General features: G+C 46.7%; 1 protein-coding gene and 1 pseudogene across 1 annotated transcript; one reads left to right on the top strand and one right to left on the bottom strand.

Moving 5' to 3' along the window:
- Window positions 1-324: 324 nt before the first annotated feature.
- Window positions 325-434, top strand: LOC123109133 (uncharacterized; annotated as a pseudogene).
- Window positions 435-14,370: 13,936 nt separating this feature from the next.
- Window positions 14,371-15,870, bottom strand: LOC123106561 (uncharacterized). Its single transcript, XM_044528684.1, has 4 exons — window positions 15,778-15,870; window positions 15,496-15,666; window positions 15,123-15,319; window positions 14,371-14,783 (listed from the first exon to the last, which is right to left on the bottom strand). The coding sequence occupies exons 2-4, from the start codon at window positions 15,625-15,627 to the stop codon at window positions 14,645-14,647; spliced, it is 468 nt and encodes a 155-aa protein (XP_044384619.1). The 5' UTR covers window positions 15,628-15,666; window positions 15,778-15,870; the 3' UTR covers window positions 14,371-14,644.
- Between the last annotated feature and the right edge of the window lie 1,852 nt (window positions 15,871-17,722).

Raw genomic sequence — 17,722 nt, 5'->3', positions numbered from 1 at the left:
CTCCCGTGTTTTCTATTTTCATTTATTTTGTTCCCTTTTTATATTCCATTTTTTTCTTACTTTGACTTTTATTTCATTTATATGTTCCTTTTTTATTCACATTTCTTTTTTGTGATATTTTCCCCCATTTTACGTAAAAATATATATTCTGTCATCTTATCGATAGATGGAGAACTAGTGATATCTCAGTTGATTCGGTAGCCATGCATTCTTGACACTGAGTTTGTGTGTCATCGACGTGTGTGTTTGTTTTTATGGTCGTCCATGTCTATACTATTACCTCTTTTTTATTATCTTTTTAGCCAAATTGAAAAGGATATTGTTGTCTCCTTGGGGACATTTGATAAAATTGGAATGATATAGAGAAGTTTAATATGGCCCCTGTGTAAGGATGACACACACACACAAATTTGGAAAGAAAGAAAAATATATTTGGTCGTCCATGTTCATCACTATACACGCAACTGCAAGTGTTGGAACTGGACTACAACTGCATGCCCCCCTAACGTGACTGTAACTGGGTTAGTAGGGGGCTGTCAGCCAGTTGCATGTCCATCACCAGACTTGCAACTGCATGGACCCCAACACCGTTGCAACTTGGCTAGTAGGGGAATTGTCGACTAGTTGCATGTCCATCACTAGACATGCAACTACAAGTGTCGGAACCCAATTGCAACCGCATGCCCCTAACGCAACTGCAACTGGGCTAGTAGGGGGTTGTCGACCAGCTGATGTCCATCACTAGGCGATGCAACAACAAGTGTTGAAACCCGGCTACAACTTGATGGCCCCCAACGCGACTCTAATTGAGCTAGTAGGGGGTTGTTGGCCAGTTGCATGTCCAACATGAGACATGCAACTGCCAGTGTTGGGACTCAACTTAAACTGCACGACCCTAGTGCAATAGCAACTGCGTGGCCCACAGCGCGACAACAACTAGGTCGATACGTGGTTTGTCAGCCAATTGCATGTCCATCCCTAGACATGCAACTGGAAGTGTTGTAACCCGACAACAATTGTATAACTCCCAACACATCTGCAACTCATGGTGAGAGGGCATTGTCTTCAGTTACATTTTCACAAATTTTTTAAATGTTCTTGCATTTTCTTTCTTTTTTATTTTCATTTTACATGAAATTTATTTAAATTGTGATCTTTTTTAAAGCATGTGATTTTTGTAAAAATTTAAAAATTGTGAACTCTTTTCAAATTTACGACCAATTCTTGAATTCATGAGCAATTTTTCAAATTCATAAACAATTCTTAACTTTTTTTGTCCAATCGGTACATACAAACACCACACACACCATGGGTGCAATATGTCTTTTTATTTTTTATACACTTTCTTTTTTTAAGTATCACCATCTGGTTGCGCACGCGCGCACATCACACAGACACGTCGACTACGATGTGGTTGCATTTCCGTTGTTAGTGCACAACTTAATTTAGAAAACTAGTGTACACAGTTTTCTTTTTTTACTACTTTTTGTTTGCTTTTTATTCATTTGTTAGATAAAGGATTTTTCAATGATACAAAATGATTCAACTCGTACGTCCTTTTCCTCCAGCTTTTTTTCCCATTGTTTACCTTTTTCTTCAGCTTATGTGTACAAGTGAGCGAATATGTTTTGGTCCTCCCGATGGTTAGTCAATAAAACAAGAAAAATTACAAATAAATATACAAGAAAACCCAACAAATAGACAAAACAGCCTAAAAAAACTATGCAGCGAGACAAGTCCATTGAAAAAATAAAAGAAGAAAAAGGTAGAGAGAGAGACGGGCCCAGCTCAAGACAAGAAATGAAAGCAACGAGCTCGTACAGGTGGATAACCTGCTGCTTACAAAGATGGAGGGCGCTGCTATAAAAAAAAGATGGATGAGGTCATCTACCGAAAATCTCAGTTGCAAAGATTTAGGCTGTTTTGTCTATTTAAATTATCGCTAGAAGGAGCATATCCTAACCATGTGACCAGGTGCAAAGATTTCTTTGCACTACAAATTGCAAAGACTAATAGTTTTCTTCTGCTTTGTTAGACCATCTACAGCCGGACGCTTCAAACCCTGCTCAAACGCCCGGGCAGCCCGTCCGATCACAAAATTTCGACCCAGACGTACGCCTCAAACGTCCGGGCTGTCCAGTGTCCTCATATCCAGTCCAACTATGGGGCGGATATGGGGGCGCCCGGGCACGTCCGCCACGTCAGAGCCGGCCCACGCTGGCCCACCCTACCCCATGTATATTCGTCTCCATCTGCTCATCGGATCAAACCCTAGCCACTTCACACTCCTCTCCCCCACCCCCTCTACTACCCGAGCTCACCTCCAGCGATTTTCGGTCGTCCCCCGCATGGCGGACAGCGAATCAGACTCTGACCAGTCCGGATCCATCGACTTGGGTGTCATCCCGTGCGGGTTGGAGGAGGCAATGGCGGTCCACATTACACTCTGCCGCTCCCGAGAGGACGGATCCCAGCCAACTGACTGATCTGTCTGACATGACTCCATAGCGTCGGCTCAACGGGCGCTCGAGTCCTCTGGGGCTGGATCATCGCGGTCCCGGCAGCCAAAAAATCTCGCCTTCCTCATCACCGGTCAGGCAAACTATGAGTCCCATCAGGAACGGGCAGCCCGCCGTGGGAAGGAGAGGATAAGGGCCGTTGAGGCCTGTATCGTGGTGGAAATAGAGGCGGCTGATGCAGCGGCGCAGGCGGCCGCAGAGGAGGAAGCCATCCGCGCAAGCATTGTGAAGAAACGGCAGCGGAGGAACATGCGCACCCTCGCCCGAGAGCAGAAACGGACGGTCCGTGCCATGGCTGGACTGCCACCGAAGGAGGAGAAGGAGGACATGACAGTGAGGACGGCTCCGGCGAGGAGCATATCCGGCTCAATCCCTACTGCGTCTTCGACCGGTACTTTCGCGAGAAGGACGACAAGGGTGCCGGAAGGGCAAGGGCAGCTGTGGATGATCTCCATCATAGCCAAACATGCCAAATTTTGGTAGTCAGATGACATGTTTAGTTAGTAGTGATGGAGTAGCCGGACAATGTGTGTGCATCGACGTAGTTGCATGAATTTGAGATATGATAATTGAGGTGTCCGGATGTGGATCGCATTATTCAAGGTGCAACTGGTCAGTGTCCACGGACGCGTCCGCGGGTATTTGAGGTGCCAGATTTGCCTATCGCAAGACTATAGATGGTCTTATTTGCTAAACATATGATAAATTGGACACCTGTATCCATGCTCGCATCGGCAAAAAGAACAATAAATACAAACAGCGGGAAATAGAATAAGAGCTAAATGACATGTTGTCATGGATGAGGGAAATCTGAAACAAACATACCTTTTCAACCGAATTCTTCAGCCAACAAGATTCTGAAGTAATATCTACCAAATAAAAGTAGTCTTTTTTCCTTGTAATTCTAAGACAAATAAAACACTCATCAAACTGAAGTGGCCCGTCACAAAAAGGATTAGAAGGTACTCCCTCCCTCTCTAGTGTAGAAAATGCTCTTATATTATGGGACAGACAGAGTAACATATTAAGATCACATCTAACAAATGTGACACCAACCCTTGAGACATAAGAGTGATAAGCAAGATCCAAAAAGCATACTTAAATGGTCAACTAACCAATCTAGATCTAGCCAAAGCAAAATAGTGTATATGTTCATGTGACGACTGAGGAAGCTGTGAAATTAGCAGGATGGCATAGTTGCCGAACTGGTAAATAGCTTTTGAGGTTTCATGCATGTACACCTTTTGGGCTTTTTAAAAGTGTAAAAAGTGATTTGTGAATCCTTGAACAGGGGAAGAAGGCTAGCTTTGTCAACGAATATTGTATAGATAACAACTCCCTTTCTACAATCAAGACCAAACCACACTTTTAACTGGTGATTACACAGTATTGCAACAAACTTCAGACATCCAAACTTTGAACACATGAACCATCAATGTAAAGGCTTTTCAAAAACCATCAATCAATGTAAAGCGAAATTGTTGGAGAAAGTAACGGAAGAACCTGCAGCAGATGAGCATGATTCTTCAGTACAGAGAATAATTGGAGGACCAATAAGAAAGTACTTGATGATTTTGGCAAGTGCGCCGCCATGCCCCACCCACGCTTGCAAGCCCACCAGGCCACCACCCCAGGTAGGCTGCATGGCATGGCCGGCCTCTCCCCCGGACACAGCCGCGTGCAATGGCACCGCTGCGCCGCGCCACCCAGCTTCGCCCGTAGCCTTGCCGCGTCCGTGCAACTCCTCCCTCTTCCAAGGTGCAGATCGAAGTACGCCCACCGTCGTCTTCACTGGTAAATCCTCCCAACAGGAAGTTACCACCATCAAGGGGATGTCCCGCCGGGGCCGGGCACCGTTCCTGCCTCAAACAACGCCACACCTCCGTGAGCTGAGCTCCACCCCACGCCCTCCCTGGAGTGCTCCAGGGCCTCGAATTCCAAGGAGCATAGAGTTTTTAGGGATTTCACAGAAAACATTGGGTATGCCAAAATAATTCAGACAACTCAGAGGACATAACCAAACAGTGGAATAGGAGAGGAACATGTCCTGATTGCTATGGAGCTAACAAACTCATAGCGACACAAGAGCCCATCTTGGGAATCACAAACATTCGACCATTCAAAACCGATCAGGGCCATAAATATCATAGTTTTAAATAGCCGCTATAGCCCGCTATAGGAGTGAATTGCAAAAAACCATCACATTTGGGGTTTCATCTACGAAAAATCACCAGGCCGCTAATCATTTGCAAAAATCACTGCGCATTCAGTAAACCTTTTGCAAAAAGCACCGATCAAGTGAAATAGCCCGTTTAACCACTTTCTGACAAGTGGGCCGGAATGTAAGGAGCTGATTTGGCAACAAATTGACATATACCTCCCTGGATCTAAAAAAGCAATCAAGCCTCTCCTTCCTCGCTCCACCCTCGCCGGGAATGGTCGTGGCGCTACGTGCCTGTACGAGCTCATAACCCGCGTGTACAGGGGAGCTTGTTCCCGGCGGTTGCGGCTAATGGCCGGCGGCGGATCCGGCTTCGGCCAACGTCCTGGAGAGAGAGGGGGGAGCTGCGTGAGAGACGGGGCATGAAGGAGAGGGAGAGGGGGCTACGGTGGTGCCCGGTGAACTGGCGACGGCGAGCTGCGGGGAAGTCCGGTCGGAGCGGCGCGAGGCTCGGTGGCGCGTGCGCACGGGGCTGCGGGGCTCTCCTGCAGGCGTGGACGCTCCGCTGCGGCTGCGCGAGCAAGGGCAGAGTGGGGGGTAGGAGGAGGCGCTTAAGCGCATGGAGGTTGGCCCGCATCCACGGCGTCGAGCGGCGCCGGGCTTCCCTCGTAGAAGACCGAGGCACGGCCACAGCATCCCGGCGGGCGCCGCGGTGGCTTGAAGGCCGAGCTCCCGGCGGCCGCCTCCATGCAGTCCACGCCGCGGACGCTGCACAGGAGCTACGGCTCCCCGACGACGACAATGCGCTGCTGGCCCTCGTGGTTCGGAGATGGCCGCCGACCGGTGTGCCCACCCGCTGCTACACAGACTCATCCTCGTCTTCGCGACCGCCCGATCGGCGGGCGTCTTCTGGCGGCGGCGACGGGAGCCGGGCTCTGCCGGCCATGGTCCAGGGGGCTGATTGCTTTTTTTTTAATCTACTAGGGGTCTGTGTGTGATTATTTTGCCAAGTCAGCTCCTTACATTCCGGCCCCACATGTCAGAAAGTGATTAAATGGGCTAAATCACCTGTTCAGTGCTTTTTGCAAAATGTTTACTGAATGCGCGGTGTTTTTTGCAAATGATTAGCGACCTGGTGGTTTTCCGCAGATGAAGCCTCAAATGTGGTGGTTTTTTGCAATTCACTCCCGCTATAGCCTTTTTAGCAAAGTGCCGCTAAATGACCGCCTTCACAAATAGCCCGCTATAGCTCCGTTGTAGCTGATTTGGAGGCCCGCCGCTATTTTCCATAGCCCGCTATTTAAAACATTGATAAATATACAAGATAGCAATTTACAGTGTGTACACGGAAAAACAGCAGCCTCTAGCAAGGAGAAGGCATGCTAGTTAAAACCAAACACTCCCTAAAAAAAGTTAAAACCAAACATCGGTAACTATGGATGCTATCAATCAACGTCAATTTGTGTTATCACTTAAAAAGATTCCCACTATGGATGCCAACACATACTAACCAAAATAGTTTGCCACGTAAGCTTTGAGCAAGTGAACAGAGATTTGCAAAATGCAACTGAATATCTTCAAGAAGTAAAATATTTTAAGTCCTACATAAACATGTCAATACAAGTTACTTTACTTTCTACAGTACAAAACTCCGACCATGGAAGAGAACAACAAGCTATTAAATTGCATTTATTGAATTTTGTAGAGCAAACTGAAGCAAAATATGTCCACCTTTTCCCTGCTGCCTATTTGATACGTATATGACATGGATGAGCACTAAAAAATCAGAAAGTAGTAACCAACATGCGTATGTCCTGAATTCAGAGCAAAAAAGTAGTTGCATATTGTGCAAGCAAGCATATTCCTAATTCTCATGTTAGTGGATACCAAAGTGCGGACCAAAAGTCACATAAAGGAGATAACATTGACACTGCACAAGAATGGGTATGTATCAAGAGCAGAGTAATTGCTGATTGTACATCACTAATAGGCACAACCTCGACAGCAAAAACCTGGATCCTTTATCTAATGCTAGGCAAAGGTGGATACAGCTTGATCAATTAGAAAGATACATGTAAAAGAGGCATGGGTGGCCAACTGGTGGGAAAAACATATTGATGTATTTAAAATATGCAGCTTGATCAATTAGAAAGATACATGTAAAATCCAACCTGAATCCATCTCACAGGATGGACATGGAAATTTTAAGGAGCGGATAATAGATTGTACAATCACGTAGTCCAACTCTACAATGAATTAAACACCATGACACTACATCCTGGTTTTCAGAGCGTGTCATATGCAGCTGACATATAGTTAATTAACTTTTCAAAATAGGTTATCAGCAATACACATGCATTTATCTTTGTAGTACAGCATGGTTTTTTATTTATTTTTAACCGAACATGAAGGAAGAACTGTTACTCATAGTTTAAAAGCAGACTGAAATTGCACAAACTTAAGGAGGCAAGAGTTTGTTTAAGGAAGTAAGGGTAGGCTTACTTGCATTCAACTGAGGTTTCTTGTTGGGATTCGCCGGATTATCACTTGCGCCTCCGTAAACTCGCAAGAGAAGTGGGCTGGCGATTTTCTGGAAGACTGTCGAACACACACACTCCATTCCTTGTCAGAGATAAGTACACAATACATTTACATTTTGGTCCTTGCCAAACTTCTATCTTTGCTTACAGGTACTACCAACACTCCCCCTCAAGATGGGGCAAATATATTTATGAGCCCCATCTTGCTACATAGTTTTTCAAAAGATACAACACTAACACCCTTTGTTAATACATCTGCAAGTTGATTTTCAGATCTAACAAAGTCAACTTGGAGAAGTCCCTCGTCTAGCTTTTCTCTTATGAAATGTCTATCAATTTCGATGTGTTTAGTTCTATCATGCTGGACTGGATTGTGTATTAACTTGATTACAGCCTGGTTATCACAAAAAAGTTGCAGTGGTCCTCCATCAAAAAGCCTAAGTTCAGATAATAGTATCCTCAACCACATCAATTCACATAGTCCTGAAGCCATGGATCTAAACTCTGCTTCAGCAGTAGATCGTGCCACCACACTTTGTTTTTTGCTCCTCCAACTAACAAGATTACCACCAACGAAAACACAGTAGCCAGATGTAGACCTTCTATCGTCTAGGCACCCAGCCCAATCAGCATCAGTAAAACCCTCTACTTTTAAGTGTCCATGATTAGAAAATAGAATCCCTCTTCCCGGACAACCTTTAAGATATCTTACTATTCTGTGCACAACATCTAAATGACTTGATCTCGGGTCATGCATAAATCTGCTCACCAAGCTAACAGCATAGGCAATGTCTGGCCTAGTGTGTGATAAATAAATTAACCGACCAACTAACCTTTGATATTGATGTTTGTCCACAGGATCACCAGAATCTGCTCGAATACGATGGTTCTGCTCAATTGGAGTTGTCGCTGGTCTACAATTTAGCATGCCAGTTTCAGCGAGTAAATCAAGTACATATTTTCTTTGCGATAAGTAAATGCCTTGTGATCCATATGCAACCTCAATTCCCAAGAAATAATGGAGAAAACCCAGATCCTTAACTTCAAATGACTTGGCCAACATCTTCTTTAGGAATGCTATCCCATCATCATCATTGCCTGTGATCACAATATCATCAACATACACAATAAGGATGACAATCTTGCCACTCTGGTACTTAAAGAAAAGGGTGTGATCTGCATTGCTTTGTCGATAACCAATAGAGCATATCTCCTTTCTAAGTCGTCCAAACCATGCTCTAGGTGACTGTTTCAAACCATATAGAGACCTTTTCAGCCTACACACTTTACCCTCTGTTTCTTGTGTACCAAACCCAGGGGGAATCTCCATATAAACCTCTTCTTTCAAATCTCCATGAAGAAAAGCATTTTTAACATCCATTTGAAATAACCTCCACTTATTATTTGCAGCTATAGATATGAGAGCCCTAATGGTGTTCATTTTCGCCACTGGTGCGAAGGTCTCATCATAGTCCACTCCATAAGTCTGACTATACCCCTTTGCCACTAACCTGGCTTTATATCTTTCTACTTTTCCCTCTGAATTTTGTTTTACAGTAAATACCCATTTACAACCAACAGCCCTTTTATTAGGAGGAAGAGTAGTGAGTACCCAAGTATTATTTTTATCAAGTGCTGTCATCTCCTCTATCATAGCAGCTCTCCACTCCGGATATTGTTTCGCCTCCTGCCAATCACGTGGTATAGGTAGAGTGGAATCTAGTGCATCTATAAATGATTTATATTGGGAGCCCAATGATACATATGAGACATAATTAGAAATATCATATTGAGATAGATTTGATGGTAACTTCCCTGCAGTGGAACGTGGCTGCTTTCTGCGAGCGATAGGAATATCTAACTCATCAACTTGAGGAGATGACTCATGCACATCTGATTGTGTCACACTTGGCAAGGTTTCTTGTGCTTGTATTGCAGGAGCTTCTTGAGCTTCATGATCACACCTAGATGGAATAACTTCCTTCTCAGATCGGTTTCTCCTTTTATACACCTGAACTTCTTGTTCTTCATTTGGTTTAGGCCACTGTCTCCTTTTATACACCTGAACTTCTTGTTCTTCATTTGGTTTAAGCCACTTAACAGCTTCATTTGATTCATCTCGTAGCTCCCCCTGTGTCCGTTTCTGTTCAGCTTCTGATGTACCTTCATCTTCATCGTCATACATATCTGCAGCTGGAATCACTTCAACAATCATATTCCTGGATGCTGCTCCATTATATTCTTCACCTTTATCTCCCCCTATCTCGTTGTCCAGATCTGTAGCATCATTAACATATAAATCAGGAAAAACATCAATTAAATCTACTGATTCCCCATAGAAAGGTTCATGCTCCCTGAACACTACATCCATGCTCACAAACATCCGTTTCTCTGATGGGCACCAACATTTATAACCCTTTTGTTTTCCAGAGTATCCCACAAATACACATTTCACTGCTCTAGGGTCAAACTTGCCAACTGATGGTCTATGATCCCTCACAAAACATACACATCCAAATACCTTTGGTGGCACAACATATGTGGTTTCACCAGTTAGACACTCAAGCGGTGTCTTGTTATTGAGCACCCGGGATGGCATTCTATTCATCAAATAAGCCGCTGTCATCACAGCTTCAGCCCACAAATATTTAGGAACATTCATAGCTAACATGATACACCGGGTGATTTCTAAGAGATGTCTGTTCTTCCTTTCAGCCAACCCATTCTGCTGGGAAGTACCTGGGCAACTAGTTTGATGGATAATCCCAAAGCTTGACAGATACTCATCAAATTGGTTATTTACATATTCTGTACCATTGTCAGTTCGAAATATTTTCACCCGTGCATCATATTGATTCTTGATTAGGTTGTGGAAATCCTTAAAGCATTCAAACACGTCACTTTTATTTCTTAGTACATAAACCCAACTAGTCCTAGTGCAACAGTCAATAAATGTAACGAAAGATTTGTATCCATAAAGTGACCACACCCCACTAGGACCCCACACATCTGAGTGGATAGTTTGAAATGGCACCATACTTTTGTGATCAGATGAAGTATATATACTACGGGTTAGCTTCCCATACTGACAAGCATCACATACTAGACTTTCTTTGCAAATTTTATTATAGAGATTAGGACACAACTGACCCAGGGTGTTAAAGGATATGTGTCCCAGCCTGCGATGATGAAGAAGAAATGGTGACTGAGATAGCACAGCAGCAGCCATAGGTGCCATATCATCATCCAAGTAGTATAGACCACCTCGCATAATTCCTGTCCCAAGGATTTTCCAAGTCCCAAGTTCCAGGAATAAACACCATGTTGGGAAGAAGATTACAGCACAATTAAGTTCTCCTGTAATGCAGCTGATGGATAGCAAATTGATTGGGAATGAGGGAACATGTAAAACAGATGATAGAGTCATATTTGGGCAACATTTAACTGTGCCTACTCCCTTAATACTCTGGCTAGAACCATCAGCAAGTCTAACATTTTGCCCTGTAAAATCAGGAGTATAACTGCAGAAATCCTTATATGAACCGGCCATATGTTTAGACGCACCAGAGTCTATTAACCACTGTGTACCAGTCTCAAAATAACTTCCTTTCACAAATTTCGAAGTATTACCACATGGGTTAGCAGATGTAGCAAATATCTTGGTTGTTGACCTTTCATCAATGATTCCTTCCTTGAACCGAAGCCACTTCTTCAACTCATCAGTAGTCATTTCGACAGTAATAGTCTGAGATTTTCCATCATTTTTAGTTGTCCCCATTGCACTAACATCAGTAGGACGTGCTGCCCGACAGCGATTACAGACACCTCGGAATGCAAAATTTACATTCTCACATCTTGTATTTGGACACAACCAATCCCCCTCTCGCTGCCATGATTTTGCAGTACCACTACCACATCCTTTACCTCTACCTGAACCATCGTCCCTTTGCTTACCAATCCCGGAAAACAGAGCCTGATATTTTCCATCCATAACGCTGCAAATTCCCTGGCCTTCCACTACCAGAATGCACACCTTCACACAATCACTCACAACTCCACTACCAATCGAAACTTACTCTGACCTTCACAGCCTCAATTGCACACTGCTCTTTGGTCTACTGCTTTGTTCTTCTCTCCACTCCAAGGCAGCAACAACAACCCACGAACAAATTCAGATTTAGGCAACACACCTCTTCTCTACTTGTTGAAGCCACAAGTCATCTTCATCTTCACTACCTCACCAGTTCACCTTTTCTCTGCTCGCACACACAGCAGGCACCAGGCACCTCCCTTTCTTCTCCCTTGCAACCTACCAGCAGCCACAGTTGAAGGGGACCTCACCTTCTACCTTCTCTACACTCCTCCACTGCTCCTCCTCTGCCACACAGTTCCACCAGTAGCAGCAGCAGCCAGGATAGGAGCCCTTCCAAGCAGCAGCCGCAGCCACACCCCACAGAGCAGCAGCAGATCCAGATGCACCAGCAGCTGCCCTTCTCCTTGGTCAATCAGCAGCAGGACAGCAGACCAACACTCAACAGTTCCCGCAGCACCTCCTGCGCCTCCTACTCTGCAGCCAGCTCGCCCAGAACGCGCCCACAGCCGCCTCCTCCTCCGCGTCGCGCGCGCGCAAGAGCAGCCTCCTCTTTCTCCTGACCCCGCCAGGCCCGGCCGCCTTGCCGGCGAGGGACTACGCCGCCACCGCCGGAACGCCAACCTGCTCTGATGCCATGTTGGGATTCGCCGGATTATCACTTGCGCCTCCGTAAACTCGCAAGAGAAGTGGGCTGGCGATTTTCTGGAAGACTGTCGAACACACACACTCCATTCCTTGTCAGAGATAAGTACACAATACATTTTACATTTTGGTCCTTGCCAAACTTCTATCTTTGCTTACACTACCAACATTTCTTATCCGAGATGATAAGGCATTCATCACCTACCATATGCTCCCTGACAGATTTATATTATCAATTGAGGGGCATGTGAAGTCCGAAAACAGATTAAGCTATACAACTATAGGTTCTCACCTCTCAAGTAAGCAAATAGAAAATAAAAGAAGAACAGCCTATGTCAAGTGGTTTACGTGTTTCCTCTCTGTTCAAAGGGATCTTTTCTACACCTTATGAACTAAAGGCAATGTGCTGCCACTTCTTTATACATAACAGTATTATCATGGCATCATTTGTCCACCACTTTGCAAGCCTGTAATCAGGGAATAACTAAATTTAAGCAACGTTAAAAAAACCGACAGGGAGCATCTGAAGTCTGAAAAGGCCATTGTCCTTGAGGACAAAACTATGGCATATGATGTTCACTCATATTTTGCCCCGCTAAATCTATAGCCAGGAAAAAAATCAGTTATGTTTTTCTTATATTGTACTCCTTCTGTAAAGAAATATAAGAAACGCTTTTATATTTGTTTACGGAGGGAGTAATTTAGACCAAAAACTAACCATCCAAACAGACCCTTAGAAGCAGATTATGATACCTTTGACCGTGGAATCAACGCATTTATAAGGTCTTGCAGACCTAGAACCTAGCATGTTACTTTCTTTTTGTGTTTTTCGGTGCTCTGGCAGCTTTGGGGCGAGGCCTCTGTATTGACTAGTTTCGTTTTTTCTATGAGAAAATGGAGCCAGGGAGGTTCATAATTTTAATTGATTCTTACTCCTACTCCATATCCAAATTCTTCGTTTCCAGGATCTCCTCGTATGGTTCTGGACAGCAACTTAGCAGCTTTGGGGCGAGGCCTCTGTATTGACTAGTTTCGTTTTTTCTATGAGAAAATGGAGCCAGGGAGGTTCATAATTTTAATTGATTCTTACTCCTACTCCATATCCAAATTCTTCGTTTCCAGGATCTCCTCGTATGGTTCTGGACAGCAACTTAGCAGCTTTGGGGCGAGGCCTCTGTATTGACTAGTTTCGTTTTTTCTATGAGAAAATGGAGCCAGGGAGGTTCATAATTTTAATTGATTCTTACTCCTACTCCATATCCAAATTCTTCGTTTCCAGGATCTCCTCGTATGGTTCTGGACAGCAACTTAGCAGCTTTGGGGCGAGGCCTCTGTATTGACTAGTTTCGTTTTTTCTATGAGAAAATGGAGCCAGGGAGGTTCATAATTTTAATTGATTCTTACTCCTACTCCATATCCAAATTCTTCGTTTCCAGGATCTCCTCGTATGGTTCTGGACAGCAACTTATAGTCACCTTCAACACTGAGTGCCCCTTCTAGTTAAGTATTGCAAGTTTCTTAGTATTTGTAGATAGTATGTGAGTAACTCATAGTATGTGGAGTGCATGATAAAGTTTGTTTATAAAAGCATGGGTGGGCGCCATCGACATGAAGAATCATGCTGTGCTTTGTGCTTGGGAGACTTAAGTATTGTGTCATGTTTGTGAGCCGTCGAGTGTCCCCCTAATACCGTTTTGTTCCTTCTTAAGCATGTGCCTGCTTAGTTTTGGTTTTCGTAAATGTTCTGCCTATTAGGAAACTGTTTGGAAGTTTATTTAGTGGAAATTGACGGGAGGGCCCATTGTCTGCACGTCATTTCTGCAGCAGGGATTTTCGGAAACACAGTGTTCCTGTGATTCAGTATAAGCAAATGCTTGGTTATAGAAATCTTCAGCAATCTGGAGTTTCTGTCTCTGAAACATGTCCTGCTGGAGTTGATTGTGGTGCTAACGGTGTTCAAATGACTAGAAACACGAATGTGGACAGTAAAGACTCAAGGGAAAATCCGGCTAGAAGGGCATATTAGGATCAGTCACAATATTGAGATGAGTATTGACTTGAACAAGTTCACACCAAAGCTGAGTAGGTCCACAGGTTTTGCGGGCAACCTAAGAACAAATTCTGAAACAAAGACTACCCAAGAGAACCACTGCAAAACCAAGCATATCTTGAAGACCGCCAAGTTCCAAGCAAGAGGAAATACATATATACAGCAACCGGCATCTACTTATTTAATCAGGACGATACCAACTAATCAGCAAGAGAAGTGACATTCAGAGATAGAGGAAGATAAGCGCTGCTTATTTAATATAAGCAGGAGAAACGGCACACTCACAGATAGAGGGAGATAAGCTCCTCAAGCAAACACAATATTAAAACAGAGGTGACACCAGAAACACATACATACAGCAAACAGACATGAAGGCTCACTGAGTTCCAAGAAAGAGGAAACACATATATATACAGCGACCAATAGCTAGTTATTTAATTCGACGAGACTGACTCATCAGCAAAACAGATATGACACACACTGATAGAGGGAGGCAACATAATTAAACAGAGACGACAACAGCGGTAGGCACATTCACAACATTCTAACAATTGTGATAAGAAGCTAGCTAGCAGACATGACTTATGATTTGGTTCTCTGCAAGACCAGGTACTAACTAGTTGACTTGTATGCAGCAAGCTAGCTTGATCCCTTGTGGCCATCATGATCTTGTTTTGCCTTGTAATGACTAAAGGCATCTCCTGCCATTTTGCCGATCAAAACTGCCCCCGTGAATTTGAGGAAATCATTAAAGTATACTGCCCGCTGACTTGAGCGCCTGCAGATCAGGTGATACAGTTAACTGGTAGGTGGTAGCAATAAAAACAAGAACATGGGATACATAAATGATTGGTAGGGTGGATTTTACCATGCCGACACTAATTCCTAAGGAAGGCCATGAGAAAGTTTAGGCCAATCAGTTTATTGAATTGCAGCTCCAAGTTTTAATAGATCCTTTTAAATCATGTAGTGGATGTCTTTTTCTAAAATGCTTGATAAGGGTGCTAGTAACGGTTTAATCAGGGGATTTTGCCCTGAATAGATAAAAAAGAAAAAGGTTATTGTTTTTGTTTTAATATATGCATTATTAGGTGAGGTGAAGGGGGGAGAGAGATACCAGCGGGGGTCATCGGGTCTAGGTTTGACATGCTGAGAGAGTTGTTTGAGCAAAAGGTTGTTTTTCCGGGTCACTACATTGCCCTTAGCAGTGTAGTCAGCTTGCCAGGCAGCGATTGTGTTGTAGAGGTCCTCTTTCTGGGCATGGATTTGAGCCAAGCGGAAGATGGCATCTTTCCTCTGATTGGGCGTGAGGTCCTGCGGCAGGCAGTGCGTACATTAGCAAAGGCATTGGCCGGCCAGAATCATCATCATAATGCATCTATTGGCTCTTGTATGATATTTCTAGATAGCAAAGCTGTACTCCTGTATTACTAGTATTAGCAAAGCTTGGGAGGGGAGGCGGGGGAGGATGTTGATTTTGCAGTACGTACACGGCCTGTGGTGGAATCGACGATCCGTGTGCTAGTGTACAGCGGACTACGCTCAATGATAGCCTCCGCCTCCGCCTCCGCCGCCGCTCTGGTTCCGAACCTCCTCGCCGCGTGGCGAAGCGCCGTGGCCATGGCCTGATCCCCGCCGAGCCTCTCCAATCCTAATCCTAGCTAGCACTAGCAATACAATAGATACACACGACGTAAGGGAAATCAATCAATCAATCAATCAATCAATCAATCAATCGAGAGATGTGCATAGCAAATTATACGACGACGTACCTTCCGCCGCCGACGGATCCCCTGAGGGTTCCGATTGGGATTTAGGGTTCCTGCTCGCTCGATCCCCTTCTGACGCCGCCGCTTTTTTTGTTTCTTTCGTCGGGTTTAAGGGCATCTCCAGCCGCGCCCAGCAAGGCCTTCCCATGTGTTTTTTTTGCGCCGGGCTCGAAAAAACGGCCCAATCGCGTCCCTAGAAACCCGATTTTTGCCGGCCTGGGTCAAAAACAGCGCCGGCGGACCCAGGCCGAACCCGGCACGCCGGGGTGCGCCCGGGGGCGCCGGGGCGAACTGTTTTGGCACGAAAACGCCGCGGGGCAGCCGCGTCAGGGACACGGCGGCTCGTCTTCCCCCAACTGCCTCGGTTCCCGCGGGGAATCAATGGCAAGGCTGCCGCCGGTTAGCCTTGCCATTGATTCCTCACGGGCGGCGCGTCACGGGACGGCGCGCCGACGCCTCCCCTCCCTCGCACGCGTACACACGGGCACGGAGCGGCTATAAAAGCCGGCCGGCGATCTCTCAGTCGCCTGTGCCCACACCAGACTCGCCCCTCGCCGCCGCCCAGCCCCTCTCTCTCCGTCTCCGTCTTCCTCTCCCGAGCGCCACCGGCAGCCCCTCTCTTCCTCTCTACCACCGCCGAGCCCGTCGCCATGACAGAGCGCTTCCCCAGAGACGAGGCGGCGGCGAACGGCTTCGGCCGTCGTTCGCTCCGCGAACAGGAGTCCTGGCTCCTGTTCCAGGCGAACATCCCGGCGCCGCCGGACATGCGCGCCAGGCCGACGGGGTGGCGGCTCAGCGACGGGGGAGTGCCCGTTCCCCCGTTACCCGACGCCGTGATGAAGCCCAGGTACTTCGCCGAGGAGGTCGAGGTCGCGCGTGCCTCCCTGGCCGCCGACGAGCACTCCCTCCTCCAGTACGCCGCCGGCAATCACGCAGCTTAGGCGGCGTACTTCCAGCGCCGCCAGCAGCAGTGCCTGGCCTCCACCAACGGCGCATCGGTGGTTGGCAGCGTGAAGAACAGCGAGGGGCGTCCACCTATGGTGGGGCGTCCCCGGTCGCACGCTTGATGGCGTGCTGGCGTACCTCGACGGCGGCAACAACCCGCCGTTGACCTATCCTGCGACAGGGGCCGCCCCGTCGCAACACCGACGCGCATGGGCGGCAAGGAGGTTCGCCTCCTCCTCGTCTTCCTCCTCTCGCTCATCTTCCCACTCCTCCGGTTCTCCGGCGCTTCTCGGCGTCAAGGCCGAGCCCACGACGGAGACGCCAATCGGTCGGCGCACTCGCAGCGTCGGCATCGTCATCAACGAGGGCGGCCGGCGCGCCTCCTCCTCGTCGGCTCCTCCGCGCTTCGTCAAGCCAAAAATGGAACCGGGGCTGGCGCTGGTGAAGGCGGAGCCGGGGCTGGCGCCGGTGAAGGCGGAGCCGGGGCTGGCGCGTGTGAAGACGGAGTTCGACGATGACGCGGCCCTAGAGTGGGCGCGCCAGGACTCCATTGCGATGGAGAAGGCGCGCCGGGAGAAGGAGAAGGAGCGCCAGCGCGCCGCCCGGCGCCACTTCGAGGAGCGCCGACGCGGCCGCGATGAAGACAGGGCCGTCGTCTTATGTGACAGTGACGACAACGACGACGCACCGCCGCCAGTCCGCCATGGTGACGCCGGGCAGGGGTCCAGCAGGGGCGCTCGCGTCAAGGAGGAGAAGGCCGACGACGACGATGGCGGCGACGGCGGCGACGACTTCAGCCCCTTTCTTTTTTAGATTAGGTTAATGTAATGAAAATGCGCGAATTTCACCGAAATTTGCCATGCTTGGCCGAAATTTAACTAGTTTTTATCATAACTTCGCCGAACGGTCCTTTTTTTATTTTAATACGCGCCCGAGGGTGGCCCTGAGGGCTGACGGCTGAGGACCGACTCGTCCCCAGGGCCATTTTTTGCACCGGCTCACC

The sequence above is a fragment of the Triticum aestivum genome, chromosome 5A (assembly GCF_018294505.1).
Source record: "Triticum aestivum cultivar Chinese Spring chromosome 5A, IWGSC CS RefSeq v2.1, whole genome shotgun sequence".
Taxonomy (NCBI): domain Eukaryota; kingdom Viridiplantae; phylum Streptophyta; class Magnoliopsida; order Poales; family Poaceae; genus Triticum; species Triticum aestivum.
Note: the sequence above shows the minus strand (reverse complement) of the source record. Positions and strands in the feature narration are given on the sequence as shown.